General features: G+C 30.6%; 1 protein-coding gene across 3 annotated transcripts in view; it reads right to left on the bottom strand.

The window, feature by feature from the left end:
* Nucleotides 1-163: 163 nt before the first annotated feature.
* The window catches only part of LOC130892685 (uncharacterized), a 36,357-nt gene continuing 13,205 nt past the window's right edge, over nucleotides 164-23,315 (bottom strand). For 2 of the 3 annotated variants that reach the window (XM_057798212.1, XM_057798213.1), the window contains 6 exons: nucleotides 21,716-21,814; nucleotides 21,159-21,315; nucleotides 20,063-20,289; nucleotides 17,429-18,409; nucleotides 15,895-16,441; nucleotides 164-14,796 (listed from right to left, as the gene is read on the bottom strand). In XM_057798212.1, the coding sequence (XP_057654195.1) occupies nucleotides 14,735-14,796; nucleotides 15,895-16,441; nucleotides 17,429-18,409; nucleotides 20,063-20,289; nucleotides 21,159-21,315; nucleotides 21,716-21,814 (2,073 nt within the window). In that variant the 3' untranslated portion in view covers nucleotides 164-14,734. The remainder of the gene's footprint in view (nucleotides 14,797-15,894; nucleotides 16,442-17,428; nucleotides 18,410-20,062; nucleotides 20,290-21,158; nucleotides 21,316-21,715; nucleotides 21,815-23,315) is intronic. The other variant, XR_009059076.1, reaches the window with a different exon arrangement.

A 23,315-nucleotide genomic window follows, 5' to 3' on the forward strand; every position in this document is an offset into this window, starting at 1 on the left:
CTTAGTAATTTTAATATTTGTGCCCCTTTTTGACATAAAATTTTCAAATAATCCGACAAGACAAACGTTGCTGTCGTATTTTATTAAAAGTAATCAAGTACTTTTTAACCTCACTAAGCAAACTGTAATGTCTTCTTGGGTATATTGTCGAAATTAAACAAAATTTGTATTTAGAAAGCAATTATTTTATTTTGTGTAAACAAACTTTAAAAGTATAACAATTGAAATGATTTAGAAATCGACTCGTTGCTAATTTTTTTTATCTCGTACAGAAAATGAAAAAAGAATTCTAGCTACGTAATTTCCAACATATATTAGTCGATATTAATTTGTTGCGAAAAATAAATATTGACAAAAATAAAGTTAAATTATTTCTTAGAAATTTTTTAAAAGATACAATATTTTTAATTATTTCATCTTTATCTGTTAAAACTTTAGCACCAGCATATAAAAACAGTAAATTCAAATTATATATATTACATGATATTAGATAAACAATTTTTTATTTTGTCCCATAATATCTAAAATAATTTTCAATTTCTTCCTAACATATAATTTCGTACAGTTAACGTTAAAAACTTTATTTCCAAAGGTGCTTTTCCACACGAAGAAGAATAAGAGACCCAACGTTGATACTTCTAAAAATTTCTTTTGCCTATGGTACAAGGTCAGAGAGAACATCATTATGTAGTATATTTACACCAATACTCACGATTACATTTAGTTTACCTTCTATCGTCTCTGAAGATGATAACTTGGTTATCGAAACGTGTATCAGATTCAAACAGTGTAATGTGAGTGTTGGTGTATCACCAACGGTTCCAGAAATTCCACATTTGTTTATATTCAAGACAAAATAAAGACATTAAACAATAATTTCGATATTTGCAAAAAAATTTCCAAATATTAGAAAAGGAAAACTCTAAATGGAATATTTTTTGTTTCACAAGTTATAAAATATTTTGGTTTGATAGTCTTTCATAATTAATGAAACAACTGCTTAGAAATCATTCAAAACGGTTATCTAAGAATTTTTGTGAAATTTATAAAGATGATAAAACTGACATTTTTAAAAAAAATTATTAAATAAAAGTGATTGTCATTAAAAAATCATTTCCTGCACTAATATTTGAATTAATTTACAGAGAAGATTTTTGAAAAATTTTAGGACGAAAATACTTTAGGAGATTAAAATTGGGGTAAGATAAAAGAAACTCCCAAAAAAACTATAGCAGAAAGTCATTTTTAATTATTTTGTTATTGTTCATACTCAGTTTTATAATAAAAAATTTCTAAATCCAAACCAAAATCGAAAAAGAATATAAGGTCCTCGAGGCGGAGGTTTCAACAGTTCATCAAAAAAACTGCAACAGAACAAGAAATCCATTTATTATATGTGGATCTTCAAAAGGCATATGGCAATGTGTCTCTTTCAAACGCCGAAACAAAACAAACATCATAAACCGGTTAATAAAAGCAGTCAACGATCATACGAAAAGAGTATGGTAAAAATTAAACCAAAGCGGGGGACTTTTCTGATGGATTTGCAGCCATAAAAGTTTTAAAACAAGGGAGGAACAGAACAAGACATCTACCTGAAGGACGGAATAGAAATACTGCAAGGAATACAATTATTTGAGAAATTTACAGGGTAAGAAAACTGTATATATGATGAATGGAATATTATAAAGCAGCTGGAAAATAATGGAAGTCAGACATAGGTTAATTGATGGCATAAAAACCGAACAGCTAATCTGGTATAATCATGTACATATAATGTCAAAGAACTGAGTCCTGAAGTGGAAAAAGGAGAAGAGGAAGACTACGAAGAAGCTAGAAAGAGGGAAAAGAAAATACAGGAGAAGCAGGATATAGACAGATGACAGTTAGAGAACGCAATGTTTGCCCACTAAATCTATATGGTGACTGGATATGTCCTCCTGGAATGATTTTTTTGTAAACTGAAGATACCGGAGGTTGAAAAATTGTTCTATTAAAATATGTAGTCGCAAAATATACAAATAGGAAAACACTAGCTGTAGGGTACTACAGATTGTCCCAATGGAATTGCGCTAAGAGTAATAACTACACTAGAGTGTGATTGATCTTCTAGAGCTGCAAAAGAAACGTTTCAATACTTATACATATTGGGGAATACACTGTTTAGCCACTAATTTTTCTCTCATGTAAAAATAATTAAAAATTTCTAAGAAATAACCCATGACAGATTTTTTTTTCTTATTTATTAATAGAAATAAAATAAAAAATAACCAAAAGCGAATTTAAAAGGAAAACAACAAAATAAACAACAACTATGTTACAAATTAGTCGGATGATTTTACATCAAGGCTTTAGATATAGATAAGTGACCGATAAATCAATTAAAAATTCGAAATGCATTAAATTCTATTTGTTAATAAAAATTTGATTCTGTAACAATATTAACTGGTAGTTATAAAGTTTTTAGTATTATTTTTCTGTTATCAATTCTCGACAGTTTCTTATTTCATTACATACCATCATCAGAATTGATTATCAATTTTCAAATTACAGCATTTAAGATTAAATAATTGACCAAAAATGATTTTATGTTTACAAGTTCAAATTATTAACTTTTCGAACAAATTACTATTCCCCAACTACAAAATTAAATGTTAATTTATCGATATACTACATATTAAAAAAAATAATTTTCTAATACTTAAAATTCAAGCATTCAAAATATATTTTTAATTAACTAAATCACAGCAGATTTTCATTGTCTACTACACTGTTCATCACAACGAGTTCCTTTCCAATAAAAAGTAAATCCCTGAAAAGTAAGAAAGAATGATGAAGCTGAATGATTTGACCAAAACCACCAGCTACACACTGCCAATAATTGATAACGCCTTGGATACTCTAGTAGATTTATGATGGTTCTCAACTCTGGAAAGATAAAGACAAGACCGGACAACCGGAAACTGTCTATAGAAGTTCAACGAGTTGCAGTTTGTCAATCACTATAAAGGCTGATGGAAAATACTTAACCTTTGACGAAACCTTTTTTCTGTACTTAGAAATTTAGACCGAAGAAATGTCATTTAATCAGATCTGGTCTACTCTGTTAGGTCTTTGGTGAACATCGAAGAACAAACTATGCATCTACTACCGATGATTTTTTCAAGACAAAGCCTTTCCAGAAGACAGAAAAATACTAGGAAGTCATCAAAATGTTTGACACAATATTATAGACTTTGGTCTAAAACTTTAAGATCAGGATTCTTGTGAAGATGGTGCTGTATCTAACCCCAATGACCAATCGAGTTTGGAATTAGAAGATGATAGCGGTCAGAAATTATTTTCTTGGGGTGAGCTAAACGATTTGAAAAGAGACTTAAATCTCCCTAAATATACTACTGAGGTGTTTGAATCAAGAATCAGAAGCAAGAACTTACTTTTACCGTGTGCAACCCTCCTTGGTTTTCCTGTATACCTCAAAGAAACCTTGGAATTGGTTTTTTGAAAATTAAAATATAAAGACCACAATTGGCAAGTGCGTGGTGATTTAAAAATCTCGTCACGTTGCTCGGACAACAATGTACGTTTAGCAAATTCCCTTGCTTTCGGGATAGTAGAGCTGGATCAAAAAGTGTTGCCTCAGAAGGAGCTTTAAGTTGGCGAACAGAACGTTCCATGTGAAACTTTGAGGTCTCCTTATAAAATTCTTATACCACAGTTTAGATTGATGAAACAAGTCGCTTCCAAGGCATGGAAATTGCCTCAAATACCCAACACCAAAGCTCCCAGATCCCTCGGAGGCAACGTTAAAGAACGACTTAAGGCTGCTCCAATACAACTATGACGACAACTCAAAGAATGGAAAATTATCTTTTAAAAGGTCATATAGCAATTTTTAGGCAACAACAAATAGTCTAAGTACGAATAAATCGTGAAATCGGTTTAAATACTTGACACCAAAGCTTCCACATCTCTCGGAGGCAACGTTAAAGATATTGAACAACTCATGGCTGCTCCTCAATTCATCACAACCACCACGAAACCTCAAAGAAACCATTCAAGAGGTCATATGATCATTTTTGAGCAACAACAAGAAGCCTCACTACGAATAAATGGTGAGGTGGGTGGGGTTATGGTGGGATGTAAAGGGCTTATGGTGGGAGTGTGGTAGGTGGTGTGGTGGGATGTAAAGGGCTTATGGTGGGAGTGTGGTGGGATGTAAAGGGGTTGTGGTGAGAGTGTGGTAAGTGGTGTGGTGAAAGGTATGGGTGCATTGTGGTGGGATTATAGTGAGGGATTTGAAAAGGGCCACAGAACTCAAATTTGTACCCTACTTCGAAATTATCATTTCAAAATAAGAAAAAAACGTGTTTTATGAAGTGTACGACATATTTTATAATATAACGTCGAAGGTTTTTTGGTAACATATTTTGAATTTATTTTTTCGTTAACAAAACTTTTCCATAAACTATAATTAAAGTACTTGAATTTAAATGGGGAAGGAATAGAAATTTTCAAATAGGCATCTGTTAATGTTAATATGAAGAGTTCAAATTTTGTCAATTTTTTTTTTCATTGCTTTGATCAATATTTAAAAAAAATGCGTTCAAACCAAAACAGTTTATTTTGCAGACTTGTATAATCTTCATAATATGTAGTATATCAATAAGTAATGTCAAATAGAGGTGTTTAAATTTTTTTAATATTGCAATTTTGTAACTTTTGAATAAATTATTTTATATAAAGATGATTTACAACGTTTGCATTTCGAATTTGAAATGTTTGTAAGTACACTTCAAATGCAATTAGAGCAAATTAGAATTTTATGTAGAAAATTGAGACGTTTCCTACCCTGTATATACACTTTACAAATATTAATGACCGGTATTAAATCGAAAATTTAACTTTACCTGTTAAATATATTTCTAAAAAGAAGGTAATATTCTCACAATTTAAATATATTTCTAAAAAGAAGGTAATATTCTCACAATTTAAATTTATTTATTTAAATCAATAAAACCTTACAAAAACCAAAAATTTATTTACCTTGGGTGTTCACAATTTAAATTTATTTATTTAAATCAATAAAATTGTACAAAAACCAAAAATTTATTTACCTTGGGTGTTCAAAATTTAAATTTATTTATTTGAATCAATAAAATTGTACAAAAACCAAAAATGTATTAACCTTGGGCGTTCACAATTTAAATTTATTTATTTAAATCAATAAAACGGTACAGAAACCAAAAATTTATCTACCTAGGGTGTTCATAATTTAATAATTAATTATTATACGAGGGAAAAAATGAACTAGACGTTGTATTGTCTTCTGAAAGCTAAAATTGAGAATATAAAAAATGTGTCATCAATCAGATTGTGGGTAAGAACCTATAAGAGCCAATTTTCTTCAACTTGAAAATGTTAACTCATATAAAGGTTATTAATTTCTTCTGCTATACTTTTATTGGAATCTGGTGGAAACTTGAAGACACTAAAGACATGGAGGTTGGAAGTCATTAACGGTCGCTGAAGGGTATGTTGATGAATCAGTAACACACAGGACAGAAATAGAAAGTACTTAAACGGAAGATATGATGGTAGGAAAAAATAGAATTTCAACACAAGAAAATTCTACTGTTGGACCGAATAACTCTACGAACGTGTCATGCACATTTTGTTACCTGTCATAAAGAGATCAAATGTCAAACAATATAACTATAAATGGAAAATTTCAATATTAAATATTAAAAAAATAATTTATTGGACAAAAATTGTCGAGGGAATAAAAAGTACAATAAGATTGACTTGGACCCCAATCGGAGAGCTATGAAATATATAAAGAATTAAAAAATACCCTCAATACCAAAAACAATTGTTTTTAGCAAATCCTTGTCATTACATACGGCTGAAAAACTGGATATTAATTTAAATAATTGATAAGAAAAACAATCATCTTCAAAATATCAAATTTGACTGGTGAAGCAATAACTAGATCCGTCATAACAAAATTTAAATGGTGTATCGAAGAGAGAAGGCAAAGGAAATTCGAAGGACATACCTTAAGACAACAGAAGACTGATGTAATAAGATATTGATCAACTGGAGATCTTGGTACTATAAGAGAAAAAGGTGAAGTCTATTGGACAAATGAATGGACGCCACTCTTCAAAGATGGAGAAGTAGGATGAAATGAAAGGGAGGCTTATGTTCAAAAATGGAAGTATAAGGCTAGAACTAATTGATACAATATTTTTTCTAGTAAGAGTTTCTTGCGGAACTCTGTTATTATGTAAGGCTGAAAAAAAAATATTCACAAAGTAAAACGTCGATAAAAATAAGGAAAACAATTATAATCAAAACATCAAATTAGCAGACTGGTGAAGAAAACTGGATCCGTGATAACAAAATGTAAGTGGTGTCTCGAAGAGAGGTGGCAGAAGACGAATGATGGAATAAGATGTTGATCAACTGGAGATCTTGGTACTATAAGAGGAAAAGGTGGAGTCCATTGGACAAACGGGCCAGAATGAACGCCACTATTCAAAGATGGAGAAGTACGAGGAAAGGAAAGGTAGGCCTACGTTCAAAAATGGACGTATGAGGCTAGATTTATATGTCTCATTTTATTTTTCATCACCAAAATTATTTATTCATTAAAATGTAATATAAATAAAATCGTTTACCCCTCAATTTTCTACCAATCATAGTTTACCAAGCTTTGTAACAATAGCCTTGATATCTAGAAACCTAAATGAGTTAACAATATGATATTTCAACAATTTACAATTTGAAAAAAATACCTGTATATATAAAATCTAGCAATAGGTTCACCTAGATCCGTCTAAATTTTCAAAAATAACTATTTCAGCCATATTTGAAAAACTAAAATGACGTTTTTGTAATCCATAATTAGATATTACAACTATTTTACAAATAGCCCAAAAGACCAACTACCAATTTTTTGTGTTATTGCAAGACAAAATTTTCCAAATTTTTATAATTCAATATTACATATTATCAAAATTGAAAAAATATACAATGTTTTAAAAATCAAATTTTTCTATAATTGTCAATATTTTCACTGTTAAAATAATCGAAAAACAAAATAATTGATACTTTTATTTGGTTAACTAGTTTTTTCAATGCTCCTCGGACGGAAATCAAAATTTTCAATAACACAAATTGCCGATATACAAATCAATCTTAAACCTGATATGGTTATATGAGATCCGACTCTGGGGATGCATATCAAAGGTTTCAATCAAAAATACCAAGAGACCATGCAGATTCTCCATGGTAAATCAGTAATCATACCCTTCACGCTGATTTCCACAATCCCTACAACATGACATTCATGACATAACCTAACCATGACAACGAGCTAATAGAATAACGGTTCGTACGAGAAGACTACGTAGAAATGGCCCCAAGACCTGCTACAACTTTGAAAAATGAATGCTTCCCTGTAGATTAATCTAAATATCGTGTTAAACCTGTTTAATAAGATCTACGACATCCTACTGGTTGGAATCTACATTTAAACACTCCCTAAAAAAGCAAACCCCAAAAAGTGCAACGAATATCGGTTAATGATACACCTTGAAGGTATTCTTAACATTTTTTATTCCAGAATAAGAACAAAATTAGAAGAGCTCATACAAAGTTTGAATTTAGATGCGGCTATAGGACACGGGAACCCCTCAAAAATAACTAGATCAACAAAAAGGACTCGATAAAGGCACTGGAAGGGCATCAAAATTAACGGTGTACAAATCAACAAACTCCGCTATGCGCTACAAAAGCTGGTCTTAGGATCAACAGAAAGAAAACCAAATTTATGGTGATTAGTAAGGAATAAATGCAAAATGTAGATCTGTATGTAGAAACGGGTCCCATTGAGAGAGTCAAATACTTCAGATCCACATTCATAAACATGAGAAAGCTCTTGAGCAACCGCAACCTAACATTGGTACCAGATGGCGACGTACCCTCCGAGCTGATTGGTATAGTGTGAAAAGGGTGGACATTAAAACAATGCAAAAATTAGAAGCTTTTGAAATGTGGCTGTATAGACGCATTTTAAGAATACCTTGGACTGATCGAGTAACCAATACGGAGGTACTGAGACGAATGGCTAGATTTAGAATTGCTTGTAACTATTGGAGAAAAGAAAAGCGTCCTATCTAGGCTTGCTACAGCTATCGTGGAAGGCAAGATAACAGGTAGGAGAGGGTTAGATAGAAAGAAAATTTCATTTTATTAGCAACAAATAAATTCAACGTAAAATCAAATCTAGTGTTCCAGTGTACTGAACAATAAAAATTTTATTCCAAACTTTGATAATACGGTAAGAAACTATCAGAGGGTTAACAAAATTTTACCTAAAAACTAAAACAGTATTTAAGCATTTAAAAAAACTCTTGAACAGTTTTCCTAAACCAACAACGCCATTCGTAATTAAATTTCATTTAGATTATATAAAATGAGACTCGTATACGGTTGAAAAAACTAATTAAAAGTATTAATTTCCTTTTGAATTTATCTTTCATAACAATGGGGTTAGAGGTTTTGAAATTAGTAGAAATATAATAAAATTTCGTCTTGAAATACGTTTACAAAATGGTGGGTATCTCTTCGGGATTTTAAACAAGGCGAACATTCTTCATGGTTAATGCAATTTGAATATAAGAAACAAATTGCATAACGCCGTAATATTATCTGACGTACCTATTTATATCAATAAATAAACATAGTTAAAGATCTAGCTTTAACAGTGATATCTATTATTTATATTCAAAGCTTTTTGCAGTATGTTTCTGTTCTATTTTATTTTAGAAATAATTTCCAGATTAGTGGTTAAAAAAATCGTTTATATACATTATCTAATATTTTACAAATGTCGTCTTAACGGATTTTCTTTTCAAAAATGTATACCTACCTTTATTCCATGGGATATACAAGTTATCTACAATATTTATGAGGTCTCTTTCAAATTGAATGTTCGAAGATATTTTATAAATTAACACATTCACTGCCGTGACTACAGTAAGGCGTAGTTTACAGAGAATTTAGAGCTTTCAACATCTAAATCGCACTAAACGATAATCGGCGTGGTCTGGCAAGGTGTAACCAATTTCAATCGAACCGCAGATTTTTTTAATAATTAAGTTTTCTACTATAATTATAATCACAATTCATACAAAAAATAAAAAGATGAAATTGTTCTATGGATTCTAAATGTCATCAAGTACTAATTCCTACCCTAGCCATATACCATCAGTTATTTTCGATTATATTGAGTCCTTTACTAACATTTCCATCCATTGGCAACAAAACACCTTAGGTCAAATCCACGAGTTTTATGGGCTAAAAAACTTCAATGTACTGCAAAATCGGCTACATACACTTGGCAGTAATTTAATTAGCAAAGAAGCAGGAAAGGAATCCAGTTACATGGAAAAGGAACCACGAGAAAGTTTAAAGGTTATTATCATCTCATTTCCTGATGTAGTGTTGAAGAACCATGTTTGCATGATATGTTTCATGTTTTATACAGCACTAATGACAAGTTTCTAAATCCTGGACAATCGTTCATCCCTTCAGAAAGAGTTTTCGGTGAAATAAGAAAAAAGTTGAAGAAAATAACATTGTAGCTGAAAATAGGAGGTGCAGCTAAAGGTACTGTGATGAAGTCACCAAAACTGCGTGATGTGTGAAACATACTGACAAAACATTATAGAAGAGATTGGAACAATCTTTGTAGAACTTTATGTGCGAAAATGTGTTTTTTTGGCTCGTTATTTATGCTTTGGTTTGTTGCAATATCTACCAACTTCAAAATGGTATGCGAAACCAGCCGAATATTTTGAATTTTCTCCTCCCTACCCTTTCCGGAGATTCTATTAGTCTACAAAATATGTTTTCCTGTAAAATTTTCTGTTATGGAAATGACTGGAAATATCCATCAATTAAATTTTACTTATTCACCAAAAAAATGTTCCACGCCAAATATATTATTTTAATTTGTTCATTTTTGGCCAAAATTGGGTTGAATATAAATTGTCAGTGAAGATTGCAGCAGAAATTCAGCATTTCAACTTTTATAGTTTGTTTAATCTTGTAGTAGGTCACGTTAAAGTAAAAAAATATTGTTATGTAAAAAATATTGGTGGCCTCAATTAACAAATTTATGACTTGAAAAACCAGGAATTGATTTATCAGAGCTCCAACAATTAGTGCCTAACCTCAAAAAGGCGTACCCATCAAATTAAGCAATAACCTCAATAAAGTAGAACCTGTTGATTTTGTTGGTGAATTTTATTCAAAAATTTATGAGAGGCCAACTATCGATATGGATGACATTAATTTAAGAACTAAAGTTTGGAAAATGTATATATATTATTTAAAAAATAAAATACTAATTTTCATTAATAATTTGAATTGTTTTACCTTTTATTTCATACCTGAACATATCGTTTAGTCAGTCATTTGAGAAACAGCACATCTCCAATTTTGTGTTAAAATTTTTCGATTTAACGACAGTTTACTTTTTTTGGAAATGATGTTTTTCTTCAAATGGCCGATTCATATTAAAATTTGTTACAAGAAAAATGATTCTGATCAACAAAATTTTCAATGATCCTTATGGTAAAGTGAAATTACATTGTGCAACACTTTCACTGTAGTACACAATAAAATGATTAAATGATGAAATAACAAAATAAATTAAATTTAAGATAAATAATGTGTCTCTAAAATGATTTTATCCATAATTTAGTTGATAATACAGATTCATATGAGGTGTTGTGAATTTAAAAAAAGTAAAAATCTCATACAGCAATAAAACTATAGCAGTACAGAGCATAATGTATACATTTTTTAAAATAACCGTAATTGACCTAACTAATTCCTCAAATTAATCCTACATATACATTTTTTTTATTAGATTTTTAACAGAAACATACCGAGTTTTAAAATAAATCCATCTAGATTATAAACTTTTAGGTTATATATATATATATATATATATATATATATATATATATATATATATATATATATATATATATATATTTATAGGGTGGATCAGTAATAATGTATGCTTTACTTAATACCACATTTTTTTAATATAATTCTTTTGTTAATATGAAAAATTGTCATGATATGACAAACTTAGAACAATGACCACCGTTTAACACAACAATCAACCCTAAAATTAAATGTATAGAACCACTTTCATGGCACTAAATTCAAAGTCTGGTGTTCCAGATTCTAAATCTTATACAATCGTGTCTACAATAACGTTAAAAACGTTGTGCCGAAGTTTTAGAATTTTTTATGAAAAATAAGTCCAAATGTATTTTGGTCACCTAAGTTATTTTGCGTCAAATAAAAACAAAAATTCCGTTGTGGTATTTAATATTTTTGCAATATGTCGAAAAAATTCCAGAAAAAAAATACAATTTTATGATTTTCCATATTTCCAAATACTATGATTGCATAATACACATGATTACACCATTGCACATTTTGAGCAAATTTTTTTTACAAAAAAAAATTTTAAAATGGCAAATGCAGCTTCAAGCTTTTTTAGAACATTGCAAAAAGATCCCAGCACAATTTTCTTTTGATAATGCAATCAACTTTAGTGGCCAAACAGGATTTCATTTATTACAAATGGAAAGGACCTACATCTGTGTATATAGTATGACTAGGTACTATCTTTTTGGTGGTCTTCTGACTAGAGAAACGCCGAATTTTCATTTTTTTTATATTGTTCCAAGCTGAATTGGTTAGTAGTTAGAGGACCATTCCACTAAAACTAAAAAATTAACATTTTCCAATCGAGATGTAGTAATTATACAGAACATTTATACACCAATAAACCGAATGATTTTAAAGTAATAATTTAATATATAACGGAAGGAATAAATTTATTAATAACATTTGATTCGATCATAAATTTGGAATCACCCTATATACTTTGGTAAAATTGTTCAACATACTAGACCAAATTCTCTGCAAATGTTATGACACAAGATGTCATCATTATATAAAATATTTTTGTTTTTCCAGAACTTCAAAATTGAAAAACTAAGTTTTTCTTTCGGAAAGGGTGTAACCTAATCTATATAATTACCAAAAATGGCAATTGTTATTCAATACACTTTTAATTGTTTTCTTTTATATACTATCTAGTTGACAAAATTGGTAAGTACCCAAATAGTGGTACCAATATAATAAAAAAATGCTATTTTTTGTAGATTAAAAAATTTTTAAAAATAACAACATAAAATAACAAAAAATCAAACAAAGGATCATTAAATCCCTTTATTTTTGTACGAAACTATTAATAAGATAATGAAAAATTGGTAGACCATAGAAAAATAGGGTATTTCATAAATTGTTGTGGAATAACTGATCTATAGAAACAAAAATATTATTTTGGAAAAATAGTAGTCTCAAAAAGTAGTTCTTATTGAGATACATAGAAATTTAAATTTGTAGTTCACAATTGGTTTAAAAGGCGGCCATTAGTGTAATAAAATACAATACAGAAGGGGGCATACATTATTTCCGATCCCAACAGTATGTTGCAAATACTAATTTTCAAATGGCTCTTATTAAAAATTAGCAAGTGCTATATATATATATATATATATATTTTTTTTTTCAGAAAAGAAAGAAGCATACACACATTATTAGCATATTTTCTCCTATTATAAATTTTTACATATTTATATTTTTATTTACTTCATTTTCAAAAAAAAATCTTCACAAATGAAAATAGGAAAAAAATATAAAATATTATCACCGTCAAAAATATAAGTATTTTATCCTACACTTTTATTTCGAACAAACAGAGTATCTATTTTTCATCCCCATTGTCCTAAAAAAGGTAATTCAAACACTTTTTATCACTTCTACCATTTAAAACAAAAACAGTCCCAAATGTCATTTAATATATTATTAAATAAAACAAAATACATTTATATGACAAGACACATTATTTAATTATTGTTACGATGTGAAGCATTTGGAACCATTTTTCTCATATCTCTAAACAGCCATTTTATTTTACAAATTGGTAATTCCTAAAATATAATAAAATTTTTTAAATAAATTAACAAGATATTTTCTCGATAGGATTTTCAGTTTTTGATTGTGTATTTCAGACAACTATTATCCTATGCAAACACTGCTTGTTGGTATAATACAGAATGTTCCATAATTTCACCAACTGACTAAAAAAAATGAAAAACTCTATTCCAAAATTTGCAATTTGAAATAATATTACACCAACACACATAATTACGTTATCTATCCTCAGTCTCTGAAGACGATAACTTGGTTATCGAAACGCATCAGACAGTACCATTGTAAGTAGTAAAGTGAATATAAAGTCCAGTATTTCATATAATATATTGTATCATCTTGTTTTAAATTTGATTAAAGCCAAAAAAAAAATATTTTTTTAGTTTAGCATTTACAATTAACCCTCGATTCCCTCAACTACAAATAGTTCAAATATTTAACGAGGTACGCTACATAAATTAACGAATATGGAAACAATTACATAGAAACATGTTAACAGAAAAATTAAATGATTACTTCAATCACTAACGACTCTTGATATGTGAAAGAAAAATAAATATAGGGGAGGAAAATAATATCATTTCATAAGGAATGAAATAGTTTGAGAATGCAAATAATAGACAAATTCATTTTGTTTTAAAATAACAAATTTCGGAATATATAATTAACCTCAATGTACATTATTTGCTGGAACAAACTGTATTACCTCCATTTCACAAAATAATTTAAAAAAATCGTTTTACATACACCCCAAATACAGGCACAAAACCATGCTGGGATAACACCGAGCATTAAAAAAAATAGTTATTTTTGAAGATATTGGCAACACTTTGGTGTCAACAATTAGTTAATTAATAAATAACGCTTTGTATGGCCCCGAAATGTCAGATTCGACTTAGGGCGGATACGTTGAAAGCTCAGAAATAAATTATAATTGTTCTTCTTGAGTATCAGAAAAGTATATTTCAAAGAAAATCGTAAACGTAACGATAATTATAGTAAATCTTATGAAAAGTAATTTTCGAATTCAAATATTGTAAATATGATTAAATTGATATTATTGTTCGTTTTAACGATAACACTAAATAATAAACACAGTGGTTACCAGCACTAGACAATATGGATATAGTGGTACTAAACGATAATCTAAAAATTTTTTCAGAACGAAAAAAAAAAAACATTAGAAGTAGAAATTTTCTTTTATTCACAAAATTGTATAAAAGTTAATATCTATAGTTATACGTCATTTATGTTATATCAAATATACGTTTCTGATAAAGAAAAATGATAATTTTTTTAAATACCCTAAAATGACATCCCGGAACCACCCCTGTTAACTGTTTCGTAATATTGCTGAAACTGTTGAGTTCTTTCTAATGTGGAAAATTCGAGATTTCCTACTACGACACAATATTTTTGCTCCCGATGACATTATTTTTTATACATTTGCTGTTAAAGTCCAGTCTTTTTTTTTCATATTTGAGTTCTCGTCACGACCGTGTCCATAATTTCACTAAACATTTACATATTTCATTCATTAGATTTGGAAATTCGTTTTTAGTTCTTTTTAATGTAATGATTATTTGACTAGTACCTCAATGATTGTTAAACAAATAGCACACAATCACTTTCCCCACGATTAAGATTCCTCCTTGTACCACAGCACTTTACCATTGGACTGGTTGGCAAAAGCATCCCACGCTGAAAAAATTTACAAAAAATATTAATCAATATAAAATTTTTCTTTGAATTTCGATATTTTGCCTTAAAAAAATTTACTTATGTATTTAGAAGACTAACTCGACCATATTTTTAAAAATATGTGGTTTTTATGCTTAATGGAAGCTGAAAGCATTCAAATACGTATATTTTAATATTTTTATTAAATTCTCCCATCAAAATAATGTATCGAAAAGTGGAAAATAATTTAAAAATGTACGATTTTATTGTTTTCTATAAAAAAAACTTTCGAATTTCAAACACCACGGACTTATTCTTTACTGTATCTTTACTCTTTATCCGTTTCTGTCTTCTGTTCTTTATTTTCATTCAGTTATTCCCACTCTTCTCAAATCCTATCTCTTCTTCTTCTTTTTTTAATTCCCTCTCATTTCTTTCAGCTCAGCATTTGTTCTTCTTCTCCATGGATCATTTTTCATTCTCAAACCTTCAAATATTTTTCGGAATACTTTTCTCTCCTACACTCTTATTGGTTAGCACCAAGGACTCACATCCATACAGTACAGTCGATCTGATAATTGTATCGTACAATCTTTGTTGCTTTGGAGATTGCTTTACCTCTAATAATATTATTCAACAACCCCATTATTCTACTACTCTTTTCTATTCGATTTTCTAGCTCTTTCGACTGATCATCCATATTTGTTACCAGCACGCCTAGATAGTAGAACTCAACTTTTTCAAAATGATATTCCTCGTTTTCCTTCATGAAAGGTATTGTTTCTAATTGCTAGTTGAAATTCACACCTGTTTAAATGGAGCAGTTGGAGTGGACACCCAAGTTGGAGCTTGCAGCTATCATCCAGCAGCAACTCAGCTACCTGAGTTTTACAGGATGGCAGCAAGCTCCTCAAGCAAGAAAAATTTGCTTATGTTGGGGTGTCCTCGGGAAAAGCCTGCTATGGCCACGCCATTCATCCTTGTGCCAACTGTTTTCAATCAGTAATATGTCTTCAAGTCGTTTGCTGATATAATAAATTAACTAAGAAAAAATATCAGAGGTGCAAGAAATTGGAGATCAAGAAAAAAGTTAGTATCATGTTAATGAAGAAGACTTACTTGATCCGATGAAGTTGACAATCTTATCATGATTATGCGATGTATGTGTATATCCTTCCGGTGGTACGAACCTTGCTATGAAATTATCGCAAATGTCATCATTTAACAATTGTTCATTTACGTCAAAACCGAAAACAAGACCCGTAACTTCCTTATTTCCAATACCGCTTAATATCACTACTGGAGGTAGTCCCTCTTCTTCTTCTTCTTCTTGGTTTTCTCTACTTCTACTATTGCTTTCACCGATCATCGTTCGATCACCCATATCACAGTCTAATTTTTTGTTGCCAGATGGTGATTTCACGGAGTCCACGGATACCTGATTAGATTCTAATTGATTGGAGGCGTGAAGATAGTTTGGTGTGTTGGCGTTCACTAGCGGTGAAGATAATAAATGTCGATTTGGTTTATTTTGCGGTAGTGATGGTGGCGGTTGTGAACGGCATTGCATAAAATGAATTTTTTCGATAGTTTGGACGTCTGGGATATTCGGAGGCAGTCTCTGGGCATTATACTGGATAGATTCTTTTTCATTTGAATGAAGTATCTGAAATCAAACTTCCATTAACTCTTAAATATATAACATGACTAGCTCAAAAATTACTATATCAAAATATTAAATTTATTTACGTTGAGTCTGATTTTCCGTAATGGTAATAAACTGAAGGAACTTCATCGTCTTAATTATAGAAATAAAATATCAACAACTGTCAACGTAGCTAGGTTCTAATTTTTTAACATGAAGACCAAAATTTTCAAAATGATCTTGTTGGTACACAGAAAGATACAGAACAAAAAGCTATTTTTGAAAATATGTTTTTATTAAAAAAAAACAATTACAGATATTGACTCACAAGTTAGCAACAATGTATGGCGAATGAAATAAAGTTGTGGGGCTGTGCAAGCAAACCGAATATATCCAAATTCACAAAGATTTGATCAAAAATACCGAGCATGGTAATAAATACACCTTGGTACAAATGGAACCAAAAGATACGGGAAGATCTAAAAATACTTTACATTAAGGGCGTCATTGAGAAAACAGGAACAAACACCACAACAAACTCGAGAATCATATAAATGAAGTACGCCACCTATTAACAGAAGTCTCAAAGAGAAATGGCCATCAGACTTGATAGAAAGTTTTCATTTGAGAAGCTGAAAACTCTTACTCCAACACATTAGCCTTTAAAGCAATATGTATTTTGATTTTGCTAATAAATTAAAAAAAAAATTATCAGTAACATATGAAATCAGTTCAGAGATCTTATTAGATATCAACTTTGTTTTTTTAGGATAGCCTAAATAACTTTCAATTGTATTTTTGGTTTTGTTCTACAAACCCCATTTTTTATGACCTTTAAGATATTCTAAATAATCATATTTATTGACTGTCACAAAGTGAAGCCCTTGATATCTAATAAGTTCTTTTCAAAATCCTGATTAAGAGCGTCAATAGCACTACATGGTGGTGTACATTACAATGCATAGATTTGAAATTGTATTTCATTAAAAAAAATGATTCACGACTTACCGATAAATCGTTTTGAATATCATTATATACTCCATTCTGAGAATCAGCGTCTCTAATGTTAATAGTGCTATTACAGTTTGGTTTAGTTGATAGAACCTTTGTACCAGGAGACACATTTCTCACTTTACCACTCATCGATATATTCTTAACGTTCGTTTTGTCTATACTTAATGACCTATTATTACTATTATTAGTATTACTACTGATAATAGACGGACAAGCTTTTGTATTATTAAAGTCTGATCCCGTAGAAAAAATTCTTCCCTTTACTGCACTATCTGTTGGCATAGCAGGAAATGATTTCGTATCGTTGACGTCGGGCGGAAATGCGGGACAATTCGATAAGTGCGAATCGCTTATTGGTGGACTCTTTACATTTGTCACTTCAACGTGCATCGCGGGAAAACTTCTCGTATCGCTTAAATCGGGTAATTGAACACTTTTTTGGGAATCGACTGTTATTGTGGGATAATTCTTTGCTCCGTGGAAATCGGGTGATGATTTAACATGGTTGAGAGGATTTTTAATACCAACTGTGTTATTTAAATGTGCCTTTTCTCTTTTACACGTAAATTCGATATCTAATTTCGGAGATTTCTCCTTATTTGGCACTTTTTCGATTTTTTCAGGTGAATTTTTCTTATCTTTAACTTTTTCCGCGTTCTTAGCTATATCGGCGTACGATGTTGGAACGTTAACACTATCTATTGGTAAAGAATGTACTGAATCTGCATCTGAAGAATCAGATTTTTCGCTGTGAGGTACTGAAAATGTTGATTTTCCATGACAACTTGGAGATGGGGCACGATTTAAATGCTGTTTAGCGCTAGAATCGGACGTTGACGGTAGGCGTCGACTGCTGCTACTGCTGATACTATTGCGGCGTTTCTTGCTTTTCTTCTTGGTTTTAGAGACTACCCAATTTTCAGCAGTTTCTAAGTTTTCAGTAGAAGCGTTACTCGATAGCGTCTGAAATGGAGGCTGAAACAATTTAATAAGAATTAGAATGTTCCACAAATTTTACTTGGAACAATAACCAAGGTACAGCATAATGTATCTAATAGTTAATAGTAAACATAGTTCAAAAGAGAACTCAAACATAGATAACACTCAATGAAGATAGAGAAATAAATGACTGCAGTATTGATAAGATCTGTTGAAAAGTGTTGTCAGTTGAAATCAATTAAGAAGTCATTTAGCATTTTAGTTGCTCACCATGAAGTTCCTCGAAGGTATTTCGATAATCAGAGCAAAAAATGTGACCGTTTTAGGAAGAACAGCAGTGACAAAAGTCTCATAAAATATGAAAAAGAAGCAACAGTTCCGTGAAGATCATGGTTTCAAGATTTCAAAAGGGAGTGGTAGTTCAGAACGGGTACATGCTGTTCAGTAGTAAAGTAAGACACTACCATGTGATGAGTAGGGGTGAGCAAAATAATCAATTAATCCATATATATTTTTAAAAATAATTAAATAATCGAAAAATATCGATTAATCGGAAAATATAGCCGAGACCGCTTGCAGCCGAGGCAAGATAATCTTGAAGTCGTTAAAAAGTTTCGCGGCTATGGCATACACACTATTTTTCATACAATCGTTAAAATAAATAATATAATAATCAATTTAACGATTAAAAAATTTATTTTCTGAATAATTATTTCAACATAATTCAATATCAGAATCTTACTTCCAAATATCTTCTGTAGGTTCATTATTTGGTTTGTTTTTATTGGGAATCAAACCATGTCTTCTGTATGTTCCTAGTGGTATACTCGCTCTTTATCTTGTTTTTTGTAGGAATCAAACCACAATCGTTCTTTTAAAGCTTTATCTCCGATTTTCGAATAATCGAAAATTGGTTATTTTTAATTAATCGATTATTTCCGATTTATGGATTATTTTGGATTGATCGATTAATTTCGATAAATCGATTATTTTTGATTATTTTCGATTGATCGATTAATCGAAAATAATCGATTATAATTTTTGATAATTGCCCAGCCCTAGTGATGAGTTGATAATCGTTTGGAAACAAATATCGACAGGGTCGTATTACTGGAGTTCCAAGAAGGGATCCATATTGATTGTCTGGAAACAAAAAGGATTTGAGATGGAAATAGATGAACTCAACATATAAGTCCTGTGGTGTCGAATTGTTACACATTTTTATTTTCGGGAAGAAAAAGGTAATCGCAACTATTAATTGCTCAAACTAATTGGGGAGTAAACATCAGAGATAGAATGATAAATCAGGATATTACAGAATAACTAGAAATTCATAATTTGGTTAGAGGAGTCAAGAGGACGTAAATGAGGTTGGATAGGAACCATTTGGTCTCTGCCCATCGATATTATTTACTCCCAGTTACTTGCGTCAGTTGCTCCGGCCTGCAATTCAGTCTATATGATGAAAAGATGATATGAGAACTGGAGCTCAGCGTCTCAGGAGGAAGCTGGAGACATAAATATATAAAGAAGAATGAGAAAATATTCATCTACTCACTATATATTTTAAAAGGTTAATCGGACATCAAAGGCTAATTGAAGAGGGATAAAAAAATCATCAAGGGGAGTATTTATGAAGGAAAACTTGAAAATTATTGTTTGAGGTATATTTAATTTTTCATATCATACCTCTACATTACCCCAAGATCGCCTCTCCTTCGGCCTATCAGTTTGGTTTTTATTTCCTCTTAAAACTACTTTATTTTCTTCACCTTCTTCTGTAGTAAAAAACGTGAAATCATCTAATTTCGCTGTGGATATTTCGCCCAAAGAATTACTCTTCTTAATTTCAGATCTGGATTCTTTGCCCTTAGAAGAATGCGCCCTTTGTTTTTTACTGTTACTATTATTTCCACCTGAGAAAAAAAATTATTTTAATCAATATGGCTATTAAAAGAAATCAGAGTATGACTAATATTAAAATAATTCAAATTCAACATTGTTTGTACCACAGTATGATTATAGTGGGGGAACCTACAATTCTAAATAACGATGATAGAAGGAATAAATCCCGCAAAGCTTTCAGTTGTAGATTTGTATCACATACATTGTGACCCAGAAGATCTATTTTCCTTGATGTGGAAATGGAAATGTTCAGTGTTCACAGCTGATCTATAATCCTAATTTCAGGAAGTTCAGGATAACTAGCTGTCAAAGATCTTCATCTTCTATTTTGTACTCTACCATGATCTAGAATGCTGAAGTATCATTTTATCATGAAACATGTCCCAGATTTGATCACCTTATGAAGGAGCTTTCAGCGACTCCCTGGTGACTTTGATTATACCGAGTGAGGTTTTTACAGTCACATTTTCCGATAATACATGGAGAGGTGGAAGGTTTAGAATCACTTCAAGTGCAGCCTTTGGGTTTGTTCTCCTGGTCCGGTTCCAGATATGTAGGACAGTCTTTCTACCTCCGAGAATTGATTTTCCTTGGAGTGTTTGGACCAGTTCTAGACCTCTGCCCTATACGTTATTATTAGCCCCACTTTCACAGTGTACATAAACAGCAGGATATTTAAGACTATTTTAGAAGATGGATCTTCTTAACAAAAATTACATATCATAAATGCATGTTGATCTAACTAATTCTGTTTACAAAATCAACTACTTAAATGGTTACGTGGTTAAGGAACGGCTGTAATGGTGTCATGGGGCCAAAAATTAGTGAGTAGAAGGTATGGGAAAGTACAAACTAATACTATGTGTAAAATAATACTTACCGCGACCAGAGTCTTCAGAAGCATGCTGTTTATGGAGCTGTTTTGATTTGTTGACATTGGATTTTGCAGTTTTAGTTGAAGTTTCATTTTTCTCGCCCCCTATGAATTGAATTAGTTTATCTACATCATCAATTATATCACCACGATGACCTTCAACCTACAAAAATGATACAAATATCAATACCAATAGGATACATTCCATAATGAAAATAAGCATAGAAATATTATAACACAATTGTTTTTAAACGTTTACCAGCTAAAACGACAAATCGATAAAAGAGTTGATCGGTTTTAAGTTCTTAGGATGAGATTTAATTCAATATTGCATAGCTAGGGTGGAAATTATTTTCCACTTTCTGGGAACATCAGTACAAAATTCGAGATTATAGTAGGACCAATATATAAAAATATATTAGTCACACTCTGTGAGTTTTATATATACAGGGTGAGTATTTAGTGTCAAATAATATTCACTCTTTCGGAATTTGAATAATACTCGAAATCATCTTTGGCAATGAAATTTTTGGTTGGGTCACCAGATATAAATACATACTTACACTTTCTGCAGTGAGAACGACAACGTTTTTGTCTGTTTGAATCTTCTTTTTCTTAGCTTTTGTATTTTGGTGAAGAGCGTTTCCATTTTCATCAACTTTCTGAAAAAGATAAATATGGAAAATGATTTGAGTTAACTATAGCAAGGAAGTGGATAACAGAAAATAGTTTTCTCTCGAAAGAAAAAGTAGTAAAAACTTTTGAAAACTAGTACCCTTCAATAAATGTTTAAAATTTTAAAAGGATAAAGAGTTATCGAAATAAGTCAGCTATTCATAGTGATGCGAATATGAGTGAGCCGAAATAATTTATTACATTATGATACTGATATTTTTCAATTTTTAGAATCAATGTATACTTAATGTAACATTTTGTAAGCACCATAACAAAATCTCAAAGTTAGTAGCCTCTGAGGTTCAAAATAGTACCCAATTAAAAAATCATGCAAAATATCTGTGAAATTTAATTATGTCTATTAAATAAAAAATGTAAATTAACTAGTATAAGCATTTTTTCAAATTTACTAACTCAGTTGTACTTCAAGTACAATTTTGCAATAAGAAAGTGAATTTTAAAATTATTTAAATGAAGAAAAACTACAAGTTTAAAAAACACAATTTTATAGTTTGTTTCAAACAGAAATAAGCAACAGAGTTACAGGGTCCGAATATTAAATGGCACTTAATCAATAAAAATTTTCTCTGTTGGTTGTGCTTTTCTCAACTTTTCTAATCCTGACAGTCCTTGTACCGTATGAATACCTCCTGTATCACCTTTATCAATGGCTGTAAAGCACAGTATCTATGAATTCTTATCCTTCTTTCTTCTGTTTTTTTCTTTTCCTCAACAATAGATTCATTTTCTGATAGCTTTGAATGCACTTCCGAGCACCAGCTAACAGAAACAAGTGTCACCTTTATTGATGGCTGTACATAGTCTTTCTTATGCCTCTGTAAGAAAAATATCTGGGGATTCTTATGCTTCTTTCTTCTGTATTTCAAATTCTGTTTTTTCTCCATTTCCTTAACGGTAGCTTCATTTTCTGACAGCTTTAAATGCATGTCCAAGCACCGGCTAACAGAAACAAGTGTCACCTTTATCGATGACCGTACATAGTCTTTCTCATGTCTTTGTAAGCACAGTATCTGTGGATTCTTATGCTTTTTTTTCCGTTTTTCAAATTCTTTTTTTCTTCATTTCCTTAACTGTAGCTTCATTTCCTGATAGCTTTAAATGCACGTCCAAGCACCGGCTTACAGAAACAAAGTATTTCTTATAAATAATTTCTAGGAAAGTCCATTTATTTATTTCTTTTTGTTCTAAAACTTTGTAGAATTTTATTTAGGTATATAAATGATTTGTGTAAACACAGTGAGTCTAGTTTTAAATATATAGTCGTTGTGAAAACATCAAATTAATAAAAGTAATGGCAGAAATTATTCAAATGATAATAATAAATGAATTATTACAAGTTAATTAAGTGTAGTGTATAGTAATTGTGATTATGTGTTTATTAATTCTTCTCATGAATAGAAAGGGTGTAAATAAATACGAAATGATGTTGTACCTTTCGGTTATTTTTTTCAACAACTAAATTGTTGT

Source organism: Diorhabda carinulata, chromosome 4 (assembly GCF_026250575.1).
Source record: "Diorhabda carinulata isolate Delta chromosome 4, icDioCari1.1, whole genome shotgun sequence".
NCBI classification, from domain to species: Eukaryota; Metazoa; Arthropoda; class Insecta; order Coleoptera; family Chrysomelidae; genus Diorhabda; species Diorhabda carinulata.